This window comes from Jaculus jaculus, chromosome 20 (genome assembly GCF_020740685.1).
Source record: "Jaculus jaculus isolate mJacJac1 chromosome 20, mJacJac1.mat.Y.cur, whole genome shotgun sequence".
Taxonomy (NCBI): Eukaryota; Metazoa; Chordata; class Mammalia; order Rodentia; family Dipodidae; genus Jaculus; species Jaculus jaculus.
The window spans coordinates 26,208,976-26,232,452 of record NC_059121.1 but is presented as its reverse complement, the minus strand read 5'-3'; the positions used below and the strand labels follow the sequence as shown (position 1 = coordinate 26,232,452).

Below are 23,477 nucleotides of genomic sequence, written 5' to 3'. Positions count from 1 at the left end.
GAGATATCAGGTTCAGCCAAGAACATGGGAATGGCTCCTAATATGATGGCATGGGAACACAGAGTAAAATAATCAGCATTTGCTTCGTATTCTGAGAAACTGTAAGAGATTCTCCGGAGAGCATCCTTTCATGTAAATTTTCATTTCTATAGATTCATTTACTATTTTCTTAAATGATTTCACTTCTGCAAATTTTAATTGCCTGGCACTTGGTGGGATGGTGTGAGCCTGTCGTCCCTAAACCTGAGAGGTAGAGGCAGGCAGGAGGCCGGGAACCCAAGGCCGACCTGCGCTTCCTAGTGAGAGTGAGGCCAGCCTGAGCTGCTCGGGGCCCGGTGGCATTGCTGGCACTTCAGCTCCGTGTCTGGCGGTGTCCGAGGGGCCTTACACCTGTTGAACCATCACAGCCGGCCTATGAGACGTCGGCAAGGGTTGCTACATCTGGCTGAAAAGCCAGTGGAGCCCAGTGTGCTGAGGTAACTTTCCTGTGACACCCGCTTTTAAATCTCAGTGCAGAGGATTTGCCTTCCATTAGTCTGACTTACAAGACGGCAGGCTTCCTGGTCGAACGATGAACCGAAGCTTCATTTTGCATGTGGACCTGGTTTAGGGTGAACAGTAAACCCAGGTGCTGTTGGCTGTTTGGAGTGGCTGCCTGACTATTGGTTGAGGTTGTAGGCTGGTGGTTGGAGTGATACACTGTTGGATGGGGTGGCAGGCTGTTGGTTGGGGTGGCACACTGTTAATTAGGTTGGCACACTGTTGGTTGGAGTAGAACATTGTTGGTTGGGGTGACAGGATGTTGGTTGGTGCGGCAGACTTTTGTTTGGGGTGGCATACTATTGTTTGGGGTGGCAGGCTGTTGGTTGGAGTGTCAGGCTGTTGGTTGGAGTGGCACACTCTTGGTTGGGTGGCACACTGTTGTTTGGGGTGGCCGTCCGTCGGGCATGGGTTCAGCATGGGACTGAGTATGATGTCTTGCCGGGTGTCTGGCTTGCCCTGCCCTGGCAGAGCTCGGGAGGGCACCTTGCTCTTCAAGGACTTCTCCGCTGCAGAGCACAGTCCCTTTGTGTCAGTAGTGAGCCATGAGGACGTAAACTCACCTGGGGCCGTGGCTCCTACTTGCCTTGGCTTGTTGGATGGAGCCGTGCTGTGGATATTCTGTCTCCTTGGCACTTGATTCAGGGCCATGACTCCCCGAGCGGGGAGCCTGGCTGGGGTCCACCGTCTGCCGTTGGCTGCTGGCTTCTCATCGCCTCGGATACTCCCAGCTGAGACTCGCTCTGGTTTTACTGTCATGGTAGCTTCTTAGTCTGGTATTCTCTCCTTTCCTCTGCCCTAAATATTTCCCACTTGTGTAACTTTTTCAAAATAACAATTTTGCTCCCCAGTTGCATGCTAATCACACTCCTGGTGCGACCGTATTAGAGAGAGCAGGAAAACTGAGCAGGGGCTGCCTGGTTAGCAATGTTAGCAAGAAACGGGGAAAGGGTTGCCGCTGAAAGGAAAGCACGAGAGAGTAAGTGGTAGGCATGTGATCTTTGTGCGAGTGAATGGCATCGAAGGACACGCAGACTTTACACTGCTAACTTCCTCGTTTGGTATTCTGCTATATATAGATAATATGTAAGCAATGCGGGAAACTGGGTGTGAGTCCTCCAACAGTCTTGGAAACCTGATCTTTAGTATTTACAAGTCAAAAAGTAGAAAGAAAGAAAGAAAGAAAGAAAGAAAGAAAGAAAGAAAGAAAGAAAGAAGAAAGGAAAGAAAGAGAGAAAGGAAGGAAGGAAGGAAGGAAGAAGAGAAAAGAAAAGAAAAGAAAAGGAAAGAAAAGAAAAAGAAAACCACAATACAAAACCTTTATACTTAAAAATATCCAAGTTTTCTCTGGCACACTCATTGTTTCCATATATTTCCTGCTGAATTAATCACCCAGAGTTATCTCCTTTGATTTTTTTTCTACTTAAATCTTACTGGACATTAACACACAAATATTTGGTTTCTTGAGTTAGTAATTGAACAGTCAAGTGCGCTTGATGAACAGTGGTATATCTTTCCTGGAGCTGGTCATTACTGCATTAGTCTATTCAAAGATGCATGTCCCTTGTGACATGCTCTAAAATAGACTATGAAAGGAATATAAACAAATGTGGACCTCTCTAGCCTCTAGCTGACACACACAGAAAAATGAACAAACAATCATACCGAATTCCCATGTCATTCAAAATAAGTTCAGAGAAGCAGTGGGATTAATGAGAAAGGAACTTTGAAATTGTAAGTATACAATATTAAAGGAATGTTATTTGAAACAATTCACATGTAATGGATATGGAAGCTTGGGTCACTGCTGAAGAACAATGATCACAGTTTCATCATATTGTGAGGAAACTATATTAAAAATTGATATTCGGGCTGGAGAGATGGCTTAGCGGTTAAGCGCTTGCCTGTGAAGCCTAAGGACCCCGGTTCGAGGCTCGGTTCCCCAGATCCCACGTTAGCCAGATGCACAAGGGAGCGCACGTGTCTGGAGTTCGTTTGCAGAGGCTGGAAGCCCTGGCACGCCCATTCTCTCTCTCTCCCTCTATCTGTCTTTCTCTCTGTGTCTGTCACTCTCAAATAAATAAATTAAAAAAAAATTAAAAAAAAATTGATATTGGGGGCTGGAGAGATTGGGGCTTAGCAGTTAAGACACTTGCTTTTGAAGCTTAAGGACCCATGTTCAACTCTCCAGATCTCTCGTAAACTAGACCCACAAGGTGATGCAAGGGCACAGGGTCACATATGTGCACAGGGTGGCACATGAGTCTGGAGTTTGGTTGCAATGGCTGGAGGCCCTGGCGTGCCAATTCTCTCTCTCCCCCACCCTTGTTCTCTTTCTATCTGTCTCTCATTAAAAAAAAAATATATATATATACACACATATATGTATATACATATATGTATACACACATGCACACACACACACAAAAACTATCAGTGTTGGGCTGGGAGTGTAACTTAGTGGTGGGCCCTGAGTTTCATACAAAACACCACCATACACACACACACACACACACACACACACACACACACACACGAAGTTTGAATTTATGAGTGCTGTACTAGATACAAAGAATACATTCTGGTATGGAAGGAGACTAGAGAAAAATCTCAGCATAGAAATAGATGTTATGAGGCGCCTAATCCAAAAGGAAAAATAAAAATAAAAAAGCTCTATACTGAGAGAGAGTGTTTCAGAAACAGTTCTGTGGAGACTAACTTAGATCACCAAACTCCCCAAGTTTCCCGTGTCGTGTTCCAGAGGCTGTCATGTCCATCTGGACCGTGTGCTTATCCTTGATGCACTGTACTGGTATCGGGGTTGCTGGTTCTTGTCTTCTCGGTAACTTAACGCCTCTTTTTCTCTCTTTTGTCTTTTTCTTATTTTGACAGTGTATCCTACTCTGTGCATGTTTCAGAAGATTATCCAGGTATGCTTTTCTTCCTTTTGTTTTTCTTTTAGGTTATTATGAATTTGAATATCTTATCTCGTGGAGCTGTGAAATGTGGGCACGTACATTGAGCCGTGAAACACTGGCGTGCAAGAGCTTGGTTGTGTTATTGCTTGTGAAAAGTCTCTAACATCCAATCCACAACCAAAACTAACTTCCTGATGAGGTCATTCTGTTATCTCACAGATTATGTTTTTACATCTCTACAGCGAAATATTCTCTGAAATGGTCTGTCTAGTTTTAGACTATCATTTGTACTTAATAGAAAAAAATAGAGCTAATGCTGATTTCCTGTAGAAACTCATCTGATTACCAGCACTTGCTTATGTAAGTGTATGGATATATATATACACTTACATTTATTTTATTAAAAAAAAAGAGTTAATGGTTTGGTATGAGGATAATGTAAAATTTATTTCTTTAGCAATTTATTTACTTATTGGTGACAACTACCAGGAAACACTCAACCTCTCAACAAATTTAAAATTAATGTTTCCTCTTTATCAACACACGTTTTGTTTTAGTTAAACCTCCCCATCTTCCTCCTCTGCCTCCTCTCTCTGCTTTCGTTACCTGCTGTCTCTCTCCCACACTGAGCATCTCCCAACCCTTTGACTCTCACGGCACCTAAGTGCTGCTAAGTGCCCTTGTCCCTGGAAGACTCATTTTTGTTTTCATCTCATGGACTCCTTTCTAGTTTCCTGGTGTCTACACAGTTTCCCACAATGGCTCACATACGTGACGGATCTAAGCTAGGACCCCCTTATGAAAGGGGACATGTGGTGCTTGCCATTCTGTAACCCAGGTTGCCTCACCGAGTATAATATATTCCAGTCCCTGTCAGTTTTCCAGCAAGTCTCATAATTTTAATTTATTATTATTATTATCATCATTATTATTATTATTATTTTGCTATGGCTGAATAGAATTGCATCGTATGTGTGCAGCACACGCTTTCTTTATTCATCCTTCCCAGATAAACGTAGGCTGATCATCTTGATTTACTCAGAGCAGGCTTCTGACACCCGGCACCCCCTTTGTGAGCAAAGCTGTGGAGGAATAACAGCTGTCACGATAGACCCACAGTCAGCATAACACGCTATGCGGGAAAACCTCAGAGCACTTTGACGACAGGCAGGACAAGGTGGGGGGGTAGTCACTTCCTCCATTCTCCTTTAAGATATAATCTTCCTAATATTAATAATGGTATTTAATACAGTTTTGGCTAGAGCAATAAGACAAGAGAAGCAAATGCAAGGGACACAGATAGAAGAAGTGCAATCTGTTTTACTGACAGGGTTATACATTCCATACATGAGACCTTAGAGGCTTCAGCAGGCAGCTGAGAAGTGCTGAACACTGTGAGCAGTGTGGTAGGTCACAAAATTACCCCCCCCCCCACACACACACACAATCTGCAGGCTTCCTACGTACTAATTACAAGCAAGCAATGAAAAGCTTCAGACAAGAAACTCCATTCACAATTGTCTCAGAAAACACCGTGGGATAAACCTAAGCAAGGGAGAGAGAAATGAAAAAGACGTGGAAGGGAAGATCCTCCAAGCTCTGGCACTGAAGGAGTTAATACAGTGAAAATGTCCGTTAGCATGTCCAGTGCCAGACGTGGAGATCCCGGGGGTACTGTCCACAGGATGCCCACGCGTGCACACCACCCCAACAATGACAGCAACAACAATAACACCTTAAAATTCATTTGAAGGCACCCAGAACCCCAGATAGCCAAAACAGTACTGTGAAAACAAAAACACAACAAAGCAAATGGACAGCAGCAGTTGGCCCTGGCGAGGTCAGGACTTGGGGTCAGTGGGGCCCCAGGTCAGCCACCAAGTGAGCTCCTTCACAGGCTGTACTCATTAGTGCACCTCTGGCCCCAATGTTCAGCTCCCTCTTGTGGCCAGGAGATATTGTCTGGGGTTTTCTTCCCTTGGTGACATTACCACAACACTGGGTTCTATTCCAAAAAAAAAAGGGGGAAAACAGTTTTCTTTTTAATATGAGAGAGAGAGAGAGAGAGGGAGGGAGGGAGAGAAGAGGCACTCCAGGGCCTTCAACCGCTGCAAATGAACTCCGGAAGCATGTGCCACCTTGCACATCAGGTTCACATGGATCCTGGGGAATTGAACCTGGGTCCTTTAGCTTTGCATGATAGCGCCTTCACCCCTAAGCCATCCCTCCAGTCCAAGAAAAACATAATCTTAATTTTGCAGTTCTGGGAATTGGACTCAGAACCTTGGGCAAGCAAGGCAGGTGATCTTTCCCTGAACTACGTGTTCAACCCTGTAAGAATTGAAAATTTAAAAACAAAACACTGGTTATCACTTGTGCATTAATTTTCCCTAATAATGGGCTGGTTTCATTATGACCTTTTCATACATGTATGTAATACCATTTGATCATCCGCTACTCCCTTCTCTTATCCCTGTCTTTCCTGACCCTTTTTTGTTAAATACTCTCTCCTTCTATTTTCCTAGTATGTGTGTGTCGATCAGAGTTGCCTACAGAAGAATGAGGTTAGGGCTTGTTCACAGGAGCATGGACATTATCAGTGGCTACACTAGTAATAAAAATGTCTCTCTCATCCCCAGCAAGCAAATGCCCGTAACTCCTGAGGGAAGGGTGAGCTCTTTGGTCCTCCATGAGGGCACATTACCACTCCCAGATTTGTGTGTAGGCCTTGCACAAGTCACCACAACTGCTGGAAAGTTCCAGTACAGTTGCCATGACATGCCCACAGGACAGATTTCCACACACTCCAGCCCTTCCGACTTTTGCATTCTCTCTCTCCTCTTCTGCTCTGTCCCTCAAGCCTTGGTGTGGCAGTGGTGACAGAGTGGGGAGTGACTTAGGTGTCCCCCGTAGTGATGAGTCCTCAACAGCCTGTTATTCCAAGTACTTTGACAAGCTGTGGGTCTCAGCAAAATGAAGCTACTCTGACCGAAGCTGACAGTCTTGCTATATATATATATATATTTTTTTTTTTACTGAATTTACATCTGCAGGGAATAACCAAATAATTTCATTTCCAGTAGGAAATATAATTTGCACATCTATTTGATCTACTTGGTTGAAGTAGGCTCAGTTCGGTTAAAGTACAATAAAGAGGGCAGGGGGAGAATCTAGTGTTCTGATTTAGATATTGAGGCAGAAGTCAGAATTGACTGATGTTGTTCATCAAAATACACCAGCCAGAGCATGGCTTCCCCAGGGTTCTTGCATAATAGCAATTAACTCTAAATGCCAGACTTGTGATGGGCAAAACAGTGGCAATCAGAAAGAGAGAGGGGGGGGGGAAGGAGGGAGGGAGGGAGGAAAGGAGGGGGGAGGGGGGAGGGGGAGGGGGAAGGGGAGGGAGAGGGAGAGGGAAGAGGGAGAGGGAGAGGGAGAGGGAGAGGGAGAGGGAGAGATCAGAGAATAACTTCCTCAGGACATGCACTTTGATGGGTTAACAATCTACCGTCACTTCTGAATCCCACTGCTTCTAAGGAAGGAATATTAGCGCTGTTCTAAAGCTTCAGAGAACGCTAATGAGAAACGATTTTCTCCATTATTAAATTTTATTCCACATTTATTTGAGAGTTGTTACTTAATACACTTGACTTTTCAGGTAAGCAATATTATATAACATTATGTGTTTGTTTGGTTTTTTTTCTCTCCAACAACCATATCAGCTCCCCTCTGCAACTCCCATTCATCCTAGTTAGAACTCCTGGGATAAATTTGAATAATAGATAGGGAAGTTGGAGGTTTTATCTCAGCCTTAACATGATTCCAGTTGTTTTTGAAAGAGAAGAGTATGGTTTCTTTACCACTTTTAAAGAATTCATGAATATTAAATTGAGATTTTAATTTGGTACCTGTTGAGGTATGTTTTCCCTTTAAACAATAAGGTGACAAGTTACATTGTCAGGTATCTTAATGTTGATGTGTTTGAGTTATGTGCATTCTGTCACATACTTTGGTATTATAGACCAGAAATTGATAATAGAGCTAACTAGTGCTGAGCATTTGTTAGAATTTGGAAAACCTCTGTGTACCTGATACCTTTTTATGTGTATTTCTAGGACTGTTGTCCTGTTTCTGCCATGATTATTCATCTATTTTCTCTTTCTCAGTATTTTTTTTCAAACAAAGTCTTATTCTAGTGAGGTTAACCTGGAACTTACCCTATATCCCAGCTCGGCCTTGAACTCATGTCTATCCTCCTACCTCTGCCTCCTGAGTACTGGGATTAAAGTTGTGCCCCACCACACCTGGCTTTTCTCAGTAATTTTATATAAACATGTCTTCCTTTTGAAAGTCACAATGTTGCTGAATTGTCCACTAACTTTTTAGCAAAATGTATTTTGTAGGTTTTGGGCTACCATTGTAAAAAAAAAAAAAAAATTTAGGGCTAGAGAGATGGCGCAGAGGTTAAGGCGCTTGCCTGCAAAGCCAGAGGACCCAGGTTCAACTCCCCAAGACCCACATAAGTCAGATGTACAAGGGGGTACATGCATCTGGAGTTCTTTTGCAGTGGCTGGAATCCCTGGTGCACCCCTTCTCTCTCTACCTGCCTATTTCTGTATCTCTCTCAAATAAATAAATAAAATATTTTTAAAAAATCTTATGCATCTCTATGGTTATGTCTCTGTTGTAATTTCTGTTTCCTTGGTTGTATTTTGAGAAATTTGCTTATTTGTCAACTTCAACCTGTAAGTAGCTCTCTCTAGTGTCATTTTTAATGAGACAGTACAGCCATATTAAAAAAAATTAAATATTTTATTTTTATTTATTTATTTGACACAGAGAGAGAGAGAGAAGTAGAGAGGGAGAATGAGTGTGCCAGGGCCTCCAGCCACTGTAAATCAACTCCAGATGCATGTGTCGTCCCCTTGTGCATCTGGCTTACATAGGTCCTGGGGAATCGAACCTAAGTCCTTTGGCTTTGCAGGCAAATGCCTTCACCGCTAAGCCACCCCTCCAGCCCCAGTGCAGCCATTTTGACATTGACTTCATCAATTCTTTCCCTTCATTTCTTGGATGGGTTGGTTCAGGGTCAAGCTCAGCATTGACTCAGGAAGCGTGGGGCTTCTTTCCTGCTGAGGATGTCAACATTGTCACTCTCAGTCAGTGGGGTGTCAACTCCAGGAACAAATTGATCAGTTTAGAAATTTTGATTTTCTAATTATCCTGAGCCATCTGTTGACACACATGTCATCATGTTTCTGTGGAGACCCAGGCCAAGTTGAACATTCAGAATGGCATAGTGAAACCCTAAATGACAGGTTCATTCTCACAATCAAGTGAAACAGAGCGTCTTCTGGCTGACTTATGCTTATTTATCAGTTTCAGAGAGATGGCATCTTGTATGTTTTATTTTTTATTTTTTCCTTAATGGATTTGAGAACAGTTGTGTGCATCGTAAGCCACAAGTTGCCTCTGATATAACCAAACAACTCCTCTGTATAGACTATTTATGTTTAGGAAGCTTACTATAGTGGGCCCTGAATTCTCTCATTTCTTCTACATTCCTCAGTAGAGGAATTGGATGGTGGTTTCTGGATTTGCAGATCTCTGTAGGCCCAGATAAACTTTCAAATTAATTGATGAATCAATCATTTGTATTATCCCTCTCCCTCTTCTGGCAAAACCCTTCGTTTTCCCAACTAATCTCCTTCCTACTTTCACAACTTTTTGTTGTTGTTGTTGTAACCCACAGAGTTAAATTAGAAGTGCATGCACGGGCAGGGGAGGGGTTATTTACCGGAGCATGTATGGAGCCCAGAGAACCCCAGCTTACGCTTCACACACTTGAGTGTTGTATACGTTTATGAATAAAACACTTAAATAAGAATTAGAATTCTATACCACCTCTGCCACACCAGAACCCTTAAATTATAATTGCTTTTAATAGTAAGCATTTATCTATTACAAGATGCGGCAGTTTTTGAGTGACAATATGTCTGCATCTTAAGAGTTAAGCTTCACCACCTACTAATTATGTAATTAATTGATTAATCTCAGAGAATTACATGATTTCATTTACCCTTGCTTTTCTGGTCTTCAACATATATATATTTGACAGAGGGAGGGAGGGAGGGAGAGAGGGAGAGAGAGAGCACAGTAAGGCCTCTAGCCACTGCAAACAAACTTCAGACGCTGTACATCTGGCTTACATGGGTCCTGGGGAGTCAAACCTGGGTCCTTTGGCTTTGTAGGCAAACGCCTTAACCACTAAGCCATCCATCCAGCCTAGTTTTCTGGTCTTTAAAAAGGGATAGTTGACTGATTTGGGAAATGACAAAATTATATAGAAACTCCAGGAAAAATTGGCCAGAATATAATGCAACCTCAGTATAATTGTTACTTATTGGTATAGTTATTTTTCTTCGGTAGCAGAATGATGAAGAAAGGGATGGCGTCCTACAGGTGGCTCTGTGTGTGAAACTGGATCACATCAGCAGTCTAAGACATGCTTCCCTGCGGCTGTGTGCTCCCTTCCCAGCTGTCCATGGAGGCTCGGGTCATGTTTGCAAAGTTCTGGAAGGGAAATGAAGAGAAAATACTCACTGTGATCAGCTTTGACAAGAGCCATCCGTCCTTTATTAAGCCTAACATTTAAAGCACATGCCACCAGGGGCTGGGGAGATGGCTCAGTCAGCAGATGAACTGCTTATATGTGTGTGTGGGTACCTGAGTCTGGATCCCCAGGAGCTGCAGAAAGCCACATGCTCTGTGTAGCATCTGTCACCTCAGTGTGCCTGGGATGTGAAGGGAGGCAGAGCTGGAGGACCTTTGGGAAGCTTGTGAGACCATAAGCCCGGTGTCCTGTCAGGTACCGAGGTGGAAGGCGAGGATAGACACCCAAATCTGACCTTCATACCTGTACCACAGCGCATGTGCACATCCCCCCCCCCCACTAAAAACCAAACTAAAAACAATTTTGAAGACCTGTCATGAGAGGTTTAGAGCAGGAGAGAAAAAGACCAACAAAGTCCACACTAGAGTCATGTGGGAGAATTTCAGGGAGGGAATGTGGGATTGGAAGAATCCTTTTTCTGTCTCTGATTCTGTTACCTTACATGCATTCCTTAGCCTTATTTATGCCTTACTTTCTCACTTCTAAACAGAGGTGACATTATTAACAGACGTTAAAGTACCTTTAGGAGGTTAGAAGTAATTATTTCAACAGCAAAAAGGAAGACAGAGTAGTTTCATGCAAAGGAGGCCCTACTCAGATCATCATCAGGTCTTATCTTGCAGCCAAGAAAGACTGTGGCTGAGGGTAAAAGGAAGCCACAGCTAGTCCTTGTGAGTGCCTGGGTGTTTTTTTTTTTTTAATGAAACAATATTCAGTTGTGAAATAAACAATATATTCAGAGAACATGATGTGAAGATTTAATATATGTGTGTGTGTCTATAAATAAATATAAATATAAATAAATAAATAAATAAATATATATATTTATACACATATACATACATACCTACAACTAGTTCATGTGATTGCCTAGGGATTTTTTTTAAATTTAAAAATATTTAGCTGTGAAATAGACTATTAAATCTTCAGAGTACATTATGTGAAGGTTTGATATAACATTTATATATGCATATATATATGCATATACACACACATATACATACTTATCTCTATTTCGTCTCTGTATTTATATCTAGATCATCCATGTCTACATATGGTATACTGGTTACCACAGGCAACATAATTAACTCATGCATGATTGTCCAAGCTATGCTAGGTCCCCAGAAACTTTGTGACTTCACAGCCCAGTGTTTGTGCCCTTTGACCAACTGCTGTCCATTTCCTCAAGCCTTGACCTGAGGGAACCCTGTTCTGCTCCTGGCATCTGTAGATTTCATATGCATGAGGTAATGGCTGTGTGTTTCACACTTATTTCACTTGGCCTAATGTACTCGGGTTCAGTCATGTCACACAGGTTCTTTCTGACATCTGAACAGAGTTTTCAGTTGTAAACATTCACCACAATTTCCTTCTTCAGCCCCCGGCTGGCGGACATCTTGTCCTGGTGAGTAATGCTGCGGTGCTACTGAGAATGCAGAAGTCCCTCGGACACACTGACTTCACTTGATTTCACAACCCCCAAAATAATACTAAACCACATAACTAGAAGAAATGCGCACATTTCTAGAAACCTGCAGCCTTGTGAGACATAATTTTGAATAAATAATGAGTAAGGAAATTGAAATAGAAGTCAAGAGCTTCCCAACAAAGAAAAGCACATGACCAGAAGAGACCTTGGGTGAATTCTCCAAGCCCTTGAAGAAGATTACTGCTGGTCTTTTCTGAACTCACAAGATGTTACAGCATCAAGATTTGAGGCACTCTTTACTCTTCCTCAGTTCTAATCATAACCTGGAATACCTTTGTGGTCTGTCCTAGCTTAACAAATCATAATGACAGTTTCACACATGGTTGTATCAAACCCCCCAAATTTCTGCTTTGGTATATGAGTGGAGAACAGAAATTAAAAGTGTGGGAATGCTGGAAGAAAGCCTCTTGGATAATGTTTGAAGACACAGAAGATTCCTCAGTATTATACAACATATATTTGCCAAATTACACCTTTTAAAAGAATATTTTATTTATTTGACAGAGAAAGAGAGAGAGAGGGGGAAAGAGAGAGAGAAAGAGAGAGAGAGAGAATGGAAGCACCAGGGCCTCCAGCCACTGCAAATGAACTCCAGACATGTGCGCCATCCTGTGCATTGGGTTTGCATGGGTCCTGGGGAAGTGAACCTGGATCCTTGGGCTTTGCAGTCAAGCACCTTAGCTGCTAAGCTGTCTCTCAAACCCAAATTACGCTTTCAGTTTTCAATGCAGGGTCTCACTCTAGCCAAGGCTGACCTGGAATTCACTATGTAGTCTCAGGGTGGCCTTGAACTCATGACAGTCCTCCTACTTCTGCCTCCTGGGTGCTGGGATTAGAGGTGTGCATTACCACATCCAGCCACTTTTTGTTTTTAAGGAATTATACCTGAGTCAGAGCTTACTAATTTCAAGTACTTGTACTGTGTTGCGGATTATTTATTTATTTATTTATTTAGGTTTTGTTGAGTTAGGGTCTTTCTGACCTGGAACTCACTTTGTATTCTCAGACTGGCCCCTAACTCACAGGAATCCTTTTACCTCTGCCTCCCAAGTACTGGTATTAAAGGTGTATGCCACCTCCCCTAGCTGCTGTGTTGTGGGTTTTACAGTGATTTTTTTTCTTTCTTCTTCTTCTTTTTTTTTTAAATGAGTTTGAAAATGATTGTGTATGTTACTTTATGCGACCTATTTTGATAGAACATTCTTGAAACTTGGTTATTCTCTGTATTATTCCATGTTCTTAGGCATGCTGTCTTTTTCTCCTTCTTCATGAGGCTTTGTGAGGTCTGTCATTCCATGATGCTGTCCTCTTAATTTTTATTCTAGATCTCTCATTCTGGTGGATCACCTGCTTTTGCTTCTGTTTCTCTAATGTTCCTTGTGTTTGAGAACAGTCTGATGTACCTGAGGCTGACCTTGAACTGATACCCCTGCTTCTGTCTTCCAAGAGCTGGGGTTACATGCTTGGGACACTTCACTCCTTTTGTGTAAAATATTTATCTAATTAATTTATTGTATTTACTTGTAGGGGTAAGAGGCAGATAGAGAACGGGCACCAGGGCCTCAAGCTTTTGCAAAGAAACTCCAGACACATGGGCCACCTTGTACATTTGGCTTTATGTGGGTCTTGGGGAATCTAACTGGGGCTCTTTGGCTAGGCAGGCTCTTTGGCTAAGCAATCTCTCCAGCCCTACACTCCTTTTTAAAATTCTTTTTTTCCTTGTGTTTTTTTTTTTTTTCATGTTGGAAATGGAATCTTATGTATTTCACATTAGGCAAGTGTTTTACCACTGAACCACACTTCAGTCTCTTTACACATTGCATAGGCAAAATGTACCTTGATTGATTCAGTAGCACATAAGTAAGATTAAGGCAAGTTTAAGCAGGTAGGAGCCCTGGCTGTATAGCTGGGCATAGCTTCCTATAATCCTAACACTTGGGAGACTGAGACAGGGAGAGCTCAAGTTCAACATCAGCCTAGTATATATGTAGGAAGAGCCTTTTTCAAAACAGACAGCTGGGCTTTAAGAGAAGTTTTGTTTTTAAAAATATATGTTTATATTTATATTTATTTTTATTTTTTTATTTGAGAGAGGAAGATGCAGAGAGAGGATGGGCATGCCAGGGCCTTCAGCCACTGCATATGAACTTCAAACACATTCACCCCTTTGTGCATCTGGCTTATGTGGGTCCTGGGAAAATCGAACCTGGGTCCTTTGGCTTTGTAGGCAAGTGCCTTAACTGCTAAGCCATCTCTTCAGCTCAAGAGAGGGTTTTTACTAAAGCATTGACCAGAAAGGATGAGATTATTGACTGAAGAGACTCCAACATGGAAGTTTTTGATTTTCCTTAATGGCATTGGAAAACAGAAGCAAAACTTGTGACTAACACTACACAAATTTGTTTTGTTTCACATCTAGTCAATATCATCCTTTTTCCCCTTCCTGAACAGATGATGTATTCTTCTATATATTGAGAGTGTTTTGTAGCTATATATGTGCATATATGCACATATATACATACATACATACATACATAAATATATATACATACATACATACATATATGTGTTTATCACTTAATATGTTTGCTTGCAGTTTGGGGATAGGGGTTAATAATGACTTTAGGTCAATCAGTTAAATAATTTTGCATTGTACTGACACAATATTATTAAAACCTGACACAGTCTCTTTTTAGATGTATTGTTTTGGTCATCTGAACACTAAGTTCCCTTGGCAGAAATCGATCGCCATTTGTGAGGATTCTAATTACTAAGTATTCAGTGGTTGCCTTGTAGGAGAACTGTTAATGAATTCCTGAAATGCTCTTGAAAAGCTGTCTTCCCAGATATTCTGCAGACATATATGAGAAGATAGAATTAACACCTGGATATTATATTATTGTCGCATAATGAGTTATCATGTGTTTAAAGATCTGTGTTTCCTAGGGAATTTGTAAACTTTAAAAATACGATTTTCAGCCAGGCATGGTGGTGCACGCCTTTAATCCCAGCACTCAGGAGGCAGAGGTAGGAGGATCGCTGTGAGTCCAAGACCATCCTGAGACTACATAGTGAATTCCAGGTCAGCCTGGCCTAGAGTGAGACCCTACCTCAAAAAACAAAACAAAAATTTTTTTTTTTTCTAGTGGAAACCTGTTAAATAAATAATTTAAAGAGCTTATGTTTTGTTTAATGATCCGTGTATGGTGCATGTAGGTAAAATTAATTTGAGGAAGCATGACAGTTGTAATATCAACTTACCAATCAACTTACCATAGACAGCGCACCAATATGTAGAGTGGACAGTCAGCACATGCTCACCTCAGTAGTTCATAGACCCTTTCCCTCCTCTCTCCTCCTCTTCTTCCAGTTTTCTTGCCTGTTTTTTTTTTTTTTTCAGAAACAAAATTTATCCTAGGCTGTGATCCTCCCGCCTCACCCCCAAATGTCCATCATCATGCCTCGTTTTGAATCTTCTTTTGAATCTTATCCAAAAGCCATTCGGCTTCCTCCCTCAACTGGGGAGCCCTGCTTCCTGGAGAGTCCCTGACATCAAGCCTGATCCTGTTCTGTGAGCGTCCAAATGGCGAGCTGTGTCTGCGCCGCTGGTCCAGCGGTAGAATTCTCAGCTGCCAAATGACTCGTTGGCTTTTGGCATATCAGAAATGCCTTTAGGAACCAGGCATGGTGGATGGCGGAGTCCTGCTGGAATCCCAACCCTTGGGAAGCTGAGGCAGGAGGACAGCAAGTATTTTTGCCAGGCACAGATACATAGTGAGATCCCACCACTACCCGAAAAAGAGGTTTGTTTGGATAGCTTCTATCGAAAACGTTTATTTTGTGGGGAGATGTAAACATCTTCAAATAGACCACAAACTTATATTTAACTAGCTCATAGACATACAGCTTAATTTCTCTTTTTTAAAAATTAATTTATTTTCACAAATTTATATTTAACTCACACATAGATCAACAGCTTCATTTTTTTTCTTTTTATAATTAATTTTTATTTGAGACAGAGAGAGGGAGGGAGAGAAAGAGGCAGATTCAGAGAGAATGCTCGTGCGGGGGCCTCTAGCCACTCTGATCAAACTCCAGATGCATGTGCCACCTTGTGCATCTGTCTTATATGGGAGCTGGAGAATCAAATCTGGGTCCTTAGGCTTCACAGGCAAGCACCTGAACCACTAAGCCATCTCTCCAGCCATCTCCATTTTCCTCCAAGTTTAAGCAGAGTAGCATATGTCCTTCATGGGACCTGGAATCACAGTAATGTGGAAACATGGCTTTATTATGTTCACACAGGATGCCAATTAAAGTTACTATGTCTTTCTGCGTTTTTGTTTTTTTCGCAGATAATACTTACGTGTCAAGTTCAGACAATGATGAAGATGTGCTAGTCACTACAGAGCCAATTCCTGTGATCTTCCACAGACTAGCAACAGGTAATAGTGATGCAGTCATTTTCTCACTTTAGCCGATTCTTGTTAAATTGTAGGTAACTTTGTCCCTCTTTTTTTGTGCATACTAAACATCTATCTTTACCCCCCATTCATATGGCTCTCGTTATTCTATATCTAACGTGTTTGCTTTTCAGCAATGTTTAAATGTCTGATAACTTCAGGAAATCCTGTTTAAATGTATTATGTTGACACTGCTCTTAAAAAAAAAAAAAAAAAGACAATTTCCCTCCATCGTGACAGTGTTAGATAAACAGAATCGAAAGCCAAACTCAGAGCTCTGAAGACACCATGAGGTGGATGGCAAGAGCTGGAGAAAGCCGTGTGCTTAGACAGCAACATGGCCACATTTGTGCACAATGAGAGATCAAAATGCCTTGGGTGCTGGGCATCCCTCCACATGATGAGATGTCACAATAAGTCTAATTCCTTTGCAAAAGGGAGGGGATAGCCTGGAGCATTTTAATGTAAGCCTTTATGAACACTTAGTGAATAACATTCTAAAACCTAAAGTAATCTTTAAAATTATAACTTTTTCAGAATTAAGAAAAACAAATGATATAAACTGTTGCTTATCCATAAAATCCAAATTACAAAAGGAACATGGGGAGGTATGTAAGTCCTGTTTATTTCTTTTTTTTTTTTAACTATCATAGATGTGTTTTAAATTTAATAGGGGCTTGCATTTAATTTCTCACGTAGAGCAAAGTGGCATATGGTGAATATAGTGCGATCTAATGTCCTAGAAATTTCTGGATAGTACAGAGAATGAACTGAAGCTAGCTCTGAGGAGGAAGTGCCTCTGAAAATAATAAAAACAGATATTTGTTTTAAATCTAAATATAATGCATTTAAAACCCAATGTGTTATTTATGTTCTTATCCCACAATGTTGTTGTCAGAGAAGTATTTCATGCCATATGACAGCTGTACATGGCTATACATAATTCTGATGGCACCAGTAACTGTTATCTGTAGAAGGTCACTTCTGCTAAAGTCAGGTAGAGTCTTACTATCTTCAGTGTTTAGAAAACAAACACATTTGTCTGTTATCTTTGCTTTTAAAATATTTACCTGACTCTATGAATAAATAGGAAATTAAATTACAATAGTAAATGCTTTTTGTCTCCCACCTTTTTATTTTATTTTTTGTCCATAGTGAGAATTGCTGCTTGAAAAACTGTTAAGTGACCAAAACCAGTCAAAATTACATGTAATCCCAAATCTCTTGTTTAGGCTGTTTTGTTTTTCTTTAAAAGCTTGAAATTTAGGAGTGATTGGAAATGTTGGATGAATAGATTCCTGCATCCAAAGGAAACAATGTACTTCTTATAAAACCTTTGTTAATAAGGCCAGTGGTAAAAATGCCACCATGAATTTTCATTGTACTTCAGACTCATAACAGATATGACTTAGTTAATCCCAGATTCAAACTTCTCGTTCAAGCACACTATATTAAATTTCCTCTTGAAACCTGAGTTCTGAAATAATTTGTGTATAATGAAAGTTCTTTTCCTAATATGATTCATTTTCATTGTCATAATGTGACTTTTATATTGCTGCATTCCAAGTGGCCTGTCTTTCATACTGGTGTTGTGAATTGGCAGTGGCAGTGAGAGCAGTCTTGGAGAAACAATGTGGGGGAGCTCTTTGAATAAAAATTGAATTAGCGTGAGCTTGCCAAACATTTCATCAGGACAAAGCTGAAAGAATAATTGATTATACGCAAGTTTATAGCATGCATCGGATATGAAATTGCAAATGTTAACATCAGAGAGCTCATGCACCCTCTTGTTACCTCTTACTAGCTGTCATTTTGAAGTTGCACACTATTCCATGGTAGTAAGAGGGACGCACACAGCCGGCCAACGCTAGGCACCAAACCTTGTGACGTAAACGCATCTGACCACTAGCATTGTCTTCTGTGTTGCTTCAAGGGGTCCCGACAGAACAGTGCGGTGGAGGAGGACTCCGAAGGTGATAATGACTCTGAGGAATTTTATTATGGTGGGCAGGTAAGTAAACCTGGGCTTCCCAGTGTCCAGCCTCAAAGTTCTCCAGGGCACATTGGCCCCGACTGATGCCTGGGCCTGAGGATTAGGAAACCTAGAAATTGTTCAGGATTGTGTAAATCCCTAGCACCTCTGAGTCGTTCATTTCCCATTGTCTGTGTATTTGCAGACACTGAGAATGTCTTTGCAATTTTTTTTTTTTAATCTAATCTTTCATTTACATTGAAACTGTCTGTATGGCAGAGACGTTGAACATTACTTGTGACTGTGATAATCATCTGAACTTTCACATTTGTTCTTGTTAATTGTTTGGATAGCATACAGGGAAATGAATTTCCTTGTGGCGTAGGTTATATATAATCATTATACTCTGTCCTTATTCATATCCCACAGAGGCCTCTTATTTCTCTCTGCTTCTACTCTTGCCGATCCCCTTCCTTTCTCCAAAGAGTACCCTCTAATGCTTTCATGACATATCTACGTATGCTGTGGAAAATATATGCACACATACCTATATACATTCCCTTGCTGTCTCTTTTGGAATATGTGTGTGGTATTGAAAGATATTTTCCATTACTCAGTCTTTTTCTCCTCTTTTTTTCCCTTTTAGCCATCTTCCATTGCTTTCATAGTTTCCTTTCTAACTTCTTGCCCTACACACACACACACACACACACACACACAGAAATTTAAGTTGAAATTTCACATATGAGGGAAAAATGTACTATTTAACTTTATTAAGTATGTTAGATAAATATTTTGAAGTTACACTAACAAAAGCATAGATTGTTAATTTCAAAATTGAAGATGGAGAACCTTTATAAATTTTGATGGGGTAACCTTATTATTTATTTGAATTAACTGCATTGAAAATTACTGTGAAGAAATTTTATTATGCAAATATATGAAAACAGATTAGCTATACATATTAAGTAGCTCCTTCTAATTTTCCAGGACAATGTTATAATTTAAAAGTGACCATTTGATTTTAGGATGTAACTGTATAAAACACTATCAGATTTCCATAACCTCCTCATTGATGGTTTATGATTTGTGCAGTGTAATATGGGAAATATAAAAACATGGCTGGAGAGATGGCTTAGCAGTTAAACACTTGCCTGTGAAATCTAAGGGTCCCAGTTCTAGGCTTGATTCCCCAGTACCCATGAAAGCCAGATGCACAAGGGAGTGTATGCATCTGGAGTTCGTTTGCAGTGGCTGGAGGCCCTGGTGCACCCATTGTCTCTCTGCCTCTTTATTTCTCTGTTGCTGTCAAATAAAAGAAAAAAAAAAAGGGTGGTTAATGCCACAGTTATTATGTAAGCAAAATGAAGTAAACTTTTATATTCAGAATAACCAACTGGTAGTTGTTAAATTAGACATAAGCAAGGCTGATGCATAGACATAGATATAATAAAAGTAGGGTTTTCCCCCCTCTAAGGAGTAACTTTCTAGCAGTGGGAAGGTTTTTCTACTTAAATGATTCCCTAACCAATACAACACTTGGATGTTACACAAAATAATCCTTCCACGTTTGATTTTTGCTGGCAAAACTCATTCTTATACAGGCAAAGCTAAGTTTTTTTTTCCCCAGCTATTTACCCTAGCCATATAACATTGCCATGTAGAAACATGTTGGTTGCATTTGTAGCTGTCCTGGGACACATGCAGCCTGTGGGCCACAGATTAGATACAGCTGGTTGATGCTTATAGAAGTTTTCCAAAACATCTGCACACATCCCCCCCCCTTTTTTTTAACACATTCATTTTCTTTGTGTCATATCGCTCTAATGTCAAATACAACAAATTTTCCCAGCTGCACGTGAACCCAATGACTTTTGTGATTATACTGACTTATCTATGCTTTCTTATGTAAAAATCTATAATTTTGTCTAGCTGACTTTTGTTTTAACTTTGGGATTTTCTTTCTTTTAGCTAGCAAACAAAATAACAGGTTTCCTCACGGCATTTTCATACAAGAACTTGGCTCATCACTCTCCTGAACCCGCTCCCCTCGGCCGTTTCCCGGCCACCTCCGCACGCTGTACCCCTTCCCGCTCCATTACCTTCCCCAGTGCACTTCCTTGAAACCTCTTTTGCTCTTTCATGGGTCTTAAATAGCTTACTGACCTCTGCCCACATTTCCCCATAAGTATATACACACATACACACACACAAACACTGCTATCTTGTTAGAAGCTGAGACTCATATGAGAGAGAACATGTGATAGCTGTCTTTCTGTACCTGGGCTACCTCATCTAGTACAATATTTTCTACTTCTATTCATTTAGCTTTAAATCTCATACTTCCACCTGTCTTTCCAGCTGAGTAAAAACCTCTCTAGCGTGTATGCACCACATTTTCATGATTCCGTCTCCTGGTGATGGACATTGGTGTTGCTTCCCAGCTGTCATGGCTGGAGCAGCATTGGAGAGAGATGTGCAAGTATTTCTGCTGTAGCATATAAAATCCTCTTCTAAATGCCCAGGGGAAGTGTAGTTGGGAAATTCCTTAGTTTGAATTTTAGCTTTTTGAGAAACCTCCTCCTCACTGGTCGTTCCGTAGGAGCTACACTCGTTTCTTTCCCCCGAGCATCCTAAGCAGCCTTTGTAGCTGTTTGATTTCTTGGTGATAGCCATTCTAACTGGGGCAAGGTGGGATATCAATGCAATTTTAATTTGCATTTCCCTTGTTTCTAAGGATAGTGAACACGTCTTAAAGTATTTACTGGCACGTCAGTTCACCTGAGAACTGTGCTGTCCAGTTCATTGGCTCATTGATCGATTGACACGCGTTTGACTTATGCAGTTCTGTACATTTCAGTGATTAACCCGAGATCCGGAGTGCAGCTGCCCCAAGTTCCCCCCGTGATGCAGTCTGTCTGTCTGTCGCCTCCAGCGATAGTTTCCTGTAGCATGCTCATTTCATAGAATCCCGCGTCAGTTCTTGAGGTCCCCTTGGTCACGGAGGCATGTTCTGGAAGACCGGTCGTGGGTTACCCGGGTCACGGATGTTCTGCGTCTCTGTCCCTGTCACTTGTGACCCATCCCTGTCACCAGGTGAACTATGACGGAGAGCTACAGAAGCACCCGCAGCTGGAGGCAGACCTGTCGGCCGTGAGGGAGGTCTACGGGCCTCGTGCAGTTTCGCTCAGGTAAACAGACGCCCTCGCTGAGCTAGCGTTGACAGCGACATGGCCCACTGTGCCACGGGAGCTTTCTTTTGATGTAACTGACATTATTTTAAAAAATTTTTTTTCCTGATAAATTATATATGAAAGTGTTTGAGGGATTCTCCTGTGATCCTGCTTATACCAAGTAGAAGCTTCATGGCTCATTTGAGGGTGACACACTGTGTCTGCTTAGAATAATTGCATTAAAGAAATTAATTGCTTGGGAGAGTTAGTTTGGAAAAGCCGTTGTCTGAACTCATGCCTGACTATGGCAAACACATACGCCTATAATTCCCACACTTGGGAGTCTGGAGCAGGAAGATCATGAGTTTGAGGCCAAGTTGAGCTAGAGAGCAAAATCCTTTCTCCGATAACAAGAAGGTGTTATATTTAATATGTATACTTTGGGCTGGAGCGATGGCTTAATGGTTAAGGCACTTGCCTGTGGAGTCTAAGGACCCATGTCCAGCTCTCCAAGTCCCACGTAAGCCAGATGCACAAAGTGACACAAGCGTGCAAGGTTGCGCACATGTACAAATTGACACTCACATCTAGAGCTCGATTGCAGTGACTGGAGGCCTGGCCCGACAATTCTCCCTCTCTCTCTCTCATGCTCTCTTACATAAAAAGGCCCATCTATTGAGCCTGCCACACACACATAAAAAAAAAAACAAAAAAACCCAAAAACAAACAAACAAACAAAAAAATATAAGTATACTTGGTTTTCCCACCTGGGCTCATATTGCCTTTGTCAATACAGTCCACATGATTGTGATCACTGTAAGTAAATGATTCACAATGACTGGTATGCAATTCACATTGTGAAATGCCTATGCATACTTACATGCATACACTCCTTGTTTGACTGCTAAATATATTAACCATTAGTTATCTGATATTTGGTGATGTTTCTCAAGTACATTTTTATTATATTTAATCACTTTTGATGACTTCACCACCCTTACCTCCTTTTGTTGTTTTTATTTTTTAATTTCCTCTGCTTTCATAGAAGGGAAGACCTTTTCTCTCCCTAGACTAGCATCCAGGCCCTCGGAGTAGTCTCCACATCTCCACGGAAGTCTCCCCCCCTTGGACAGTCTCACCTCCGTCCTAATCCCTTCCCAGCCCGCCCACCCAGCTGGGCCCGGCTCCTCCAAGCTCCGAGCATTCTGTTACTGTCTCAGTCGTGTGTGCAGGGACCCCCTAAAAGTCCCGGCCCTGCCTCTATGAAAGCTCGGTTGGAGGCTGGCTCGTTCTCTACCATGGAGGTGTCACGGTTGCCCGTGCGCCCAGCGTTTGGCTTTGGACCCATTGGTTACATTTCTTTACGTTCCAGTTATTAGTTTTTCTCCCTGTAGTCCGACTCTTGTGAGGCGTTACTTGTCTCTGACTTGCTGTCTTTTGCTTTGGCTTGGTTGTTGTAGTCAATTGTCTGTTCCAGAATTTAGCATAGCACGGGCTAAACACGGCCAAGTGTGATGCAAGGTGGATTCCTATCTGCTCTCACTAGCACCGTTTGAACCAAAGAACACATTATCAGGTTCGAAGCTCTCCACTGAACACACCCTCATTTTGAGAGAGCCAACATGTATTTTCAACTGGGAGGTCAATGCAACTACAATTTATAGTTGTTCAATGTTTCATTTAAATCTTAAAAGCATCAATTTACTGCTGCCTGTAGCCTCGATAAGCTGGACTTGTGTTACCCTGACCACTCTCCCACTCTGGGGGGTATGCTAGACTGTAACTGAGTGACATGTGATGGGATTTTATTTATTATTTATCATTTATTTATTTAAGACAGAAAAGGGAAGAAAGAGAGAGACAGAGAGAGAGAGAGAGAATGGATGTGCCAGGGCTTCCAGACACTTCAAACAAAATCCAGATGCATGCATCACCTTGTGCATCTGGTTTATGTGGGTACTGGGGAATCAAACCTGGGTCGTTAGGCTTTGCAGGCAAGGGTCTTCACTAAACCATCTCTCCATCCCTAATGGGATTATATTTAGCAAAATAAATGTTTACAAACTGCGAAAGTTGAGCAAAATATCTGAGATGGTTTCTCAGTTGAACCCGTGATGCCTCCAGATGAAGCAGTTTTCAGTGTTAACATGACTGTGTGAATACAGCATAGGAGCTCCCTGTGGTTACAATGGTGACTTTTCTATATCAATTATACTTTGCTTAGAGTCTTAAAACTTTTAGTTTTAACC

At 41.4% G+C, this 23,477-nt stretch overlaps 1 protein-coding gene across 4 annotated transcripts in view; it reads left to right on the top strand.

The window, feature by feature from the left end:
* Parp8 (poly(ADP-ribose) polymerase family member 8) overlaps positions 1–23,477 on the top strand; it is a 168,611-nt gene that overhangs the window by 87,112 nt on the left and 58,022 nt on the right. For 2 of the 4 annotated variants that reach the window (XM_045139008.1, XM_045139007.1), the window contains exons 4-8: positions 3,433–3,470; positions 15,976–16,065; positions 16,621–16,691; positions 18,017–18,094; positions 21,152–21,246. In XM_045139008.1, coding sequence (XP_044994943.1) covers positions 3,433–3,470; positions 15,976–16,065; positions 16,621–16,691; positions 18,017–18,094; positions 21,152–21,246 — 372 coding nt within the window. The remainder of the gene's footprint in view (positions 1–3,432; positions 3,471–15,975; positions 16,066–16,620; positions 16,692–18,016; positions 18,095–21,151; positions 21,247–23,477) is intronic. The other 2 variants (XM_045139010.1, XM_045139011.1) reach the window with 2 other exon arrangements.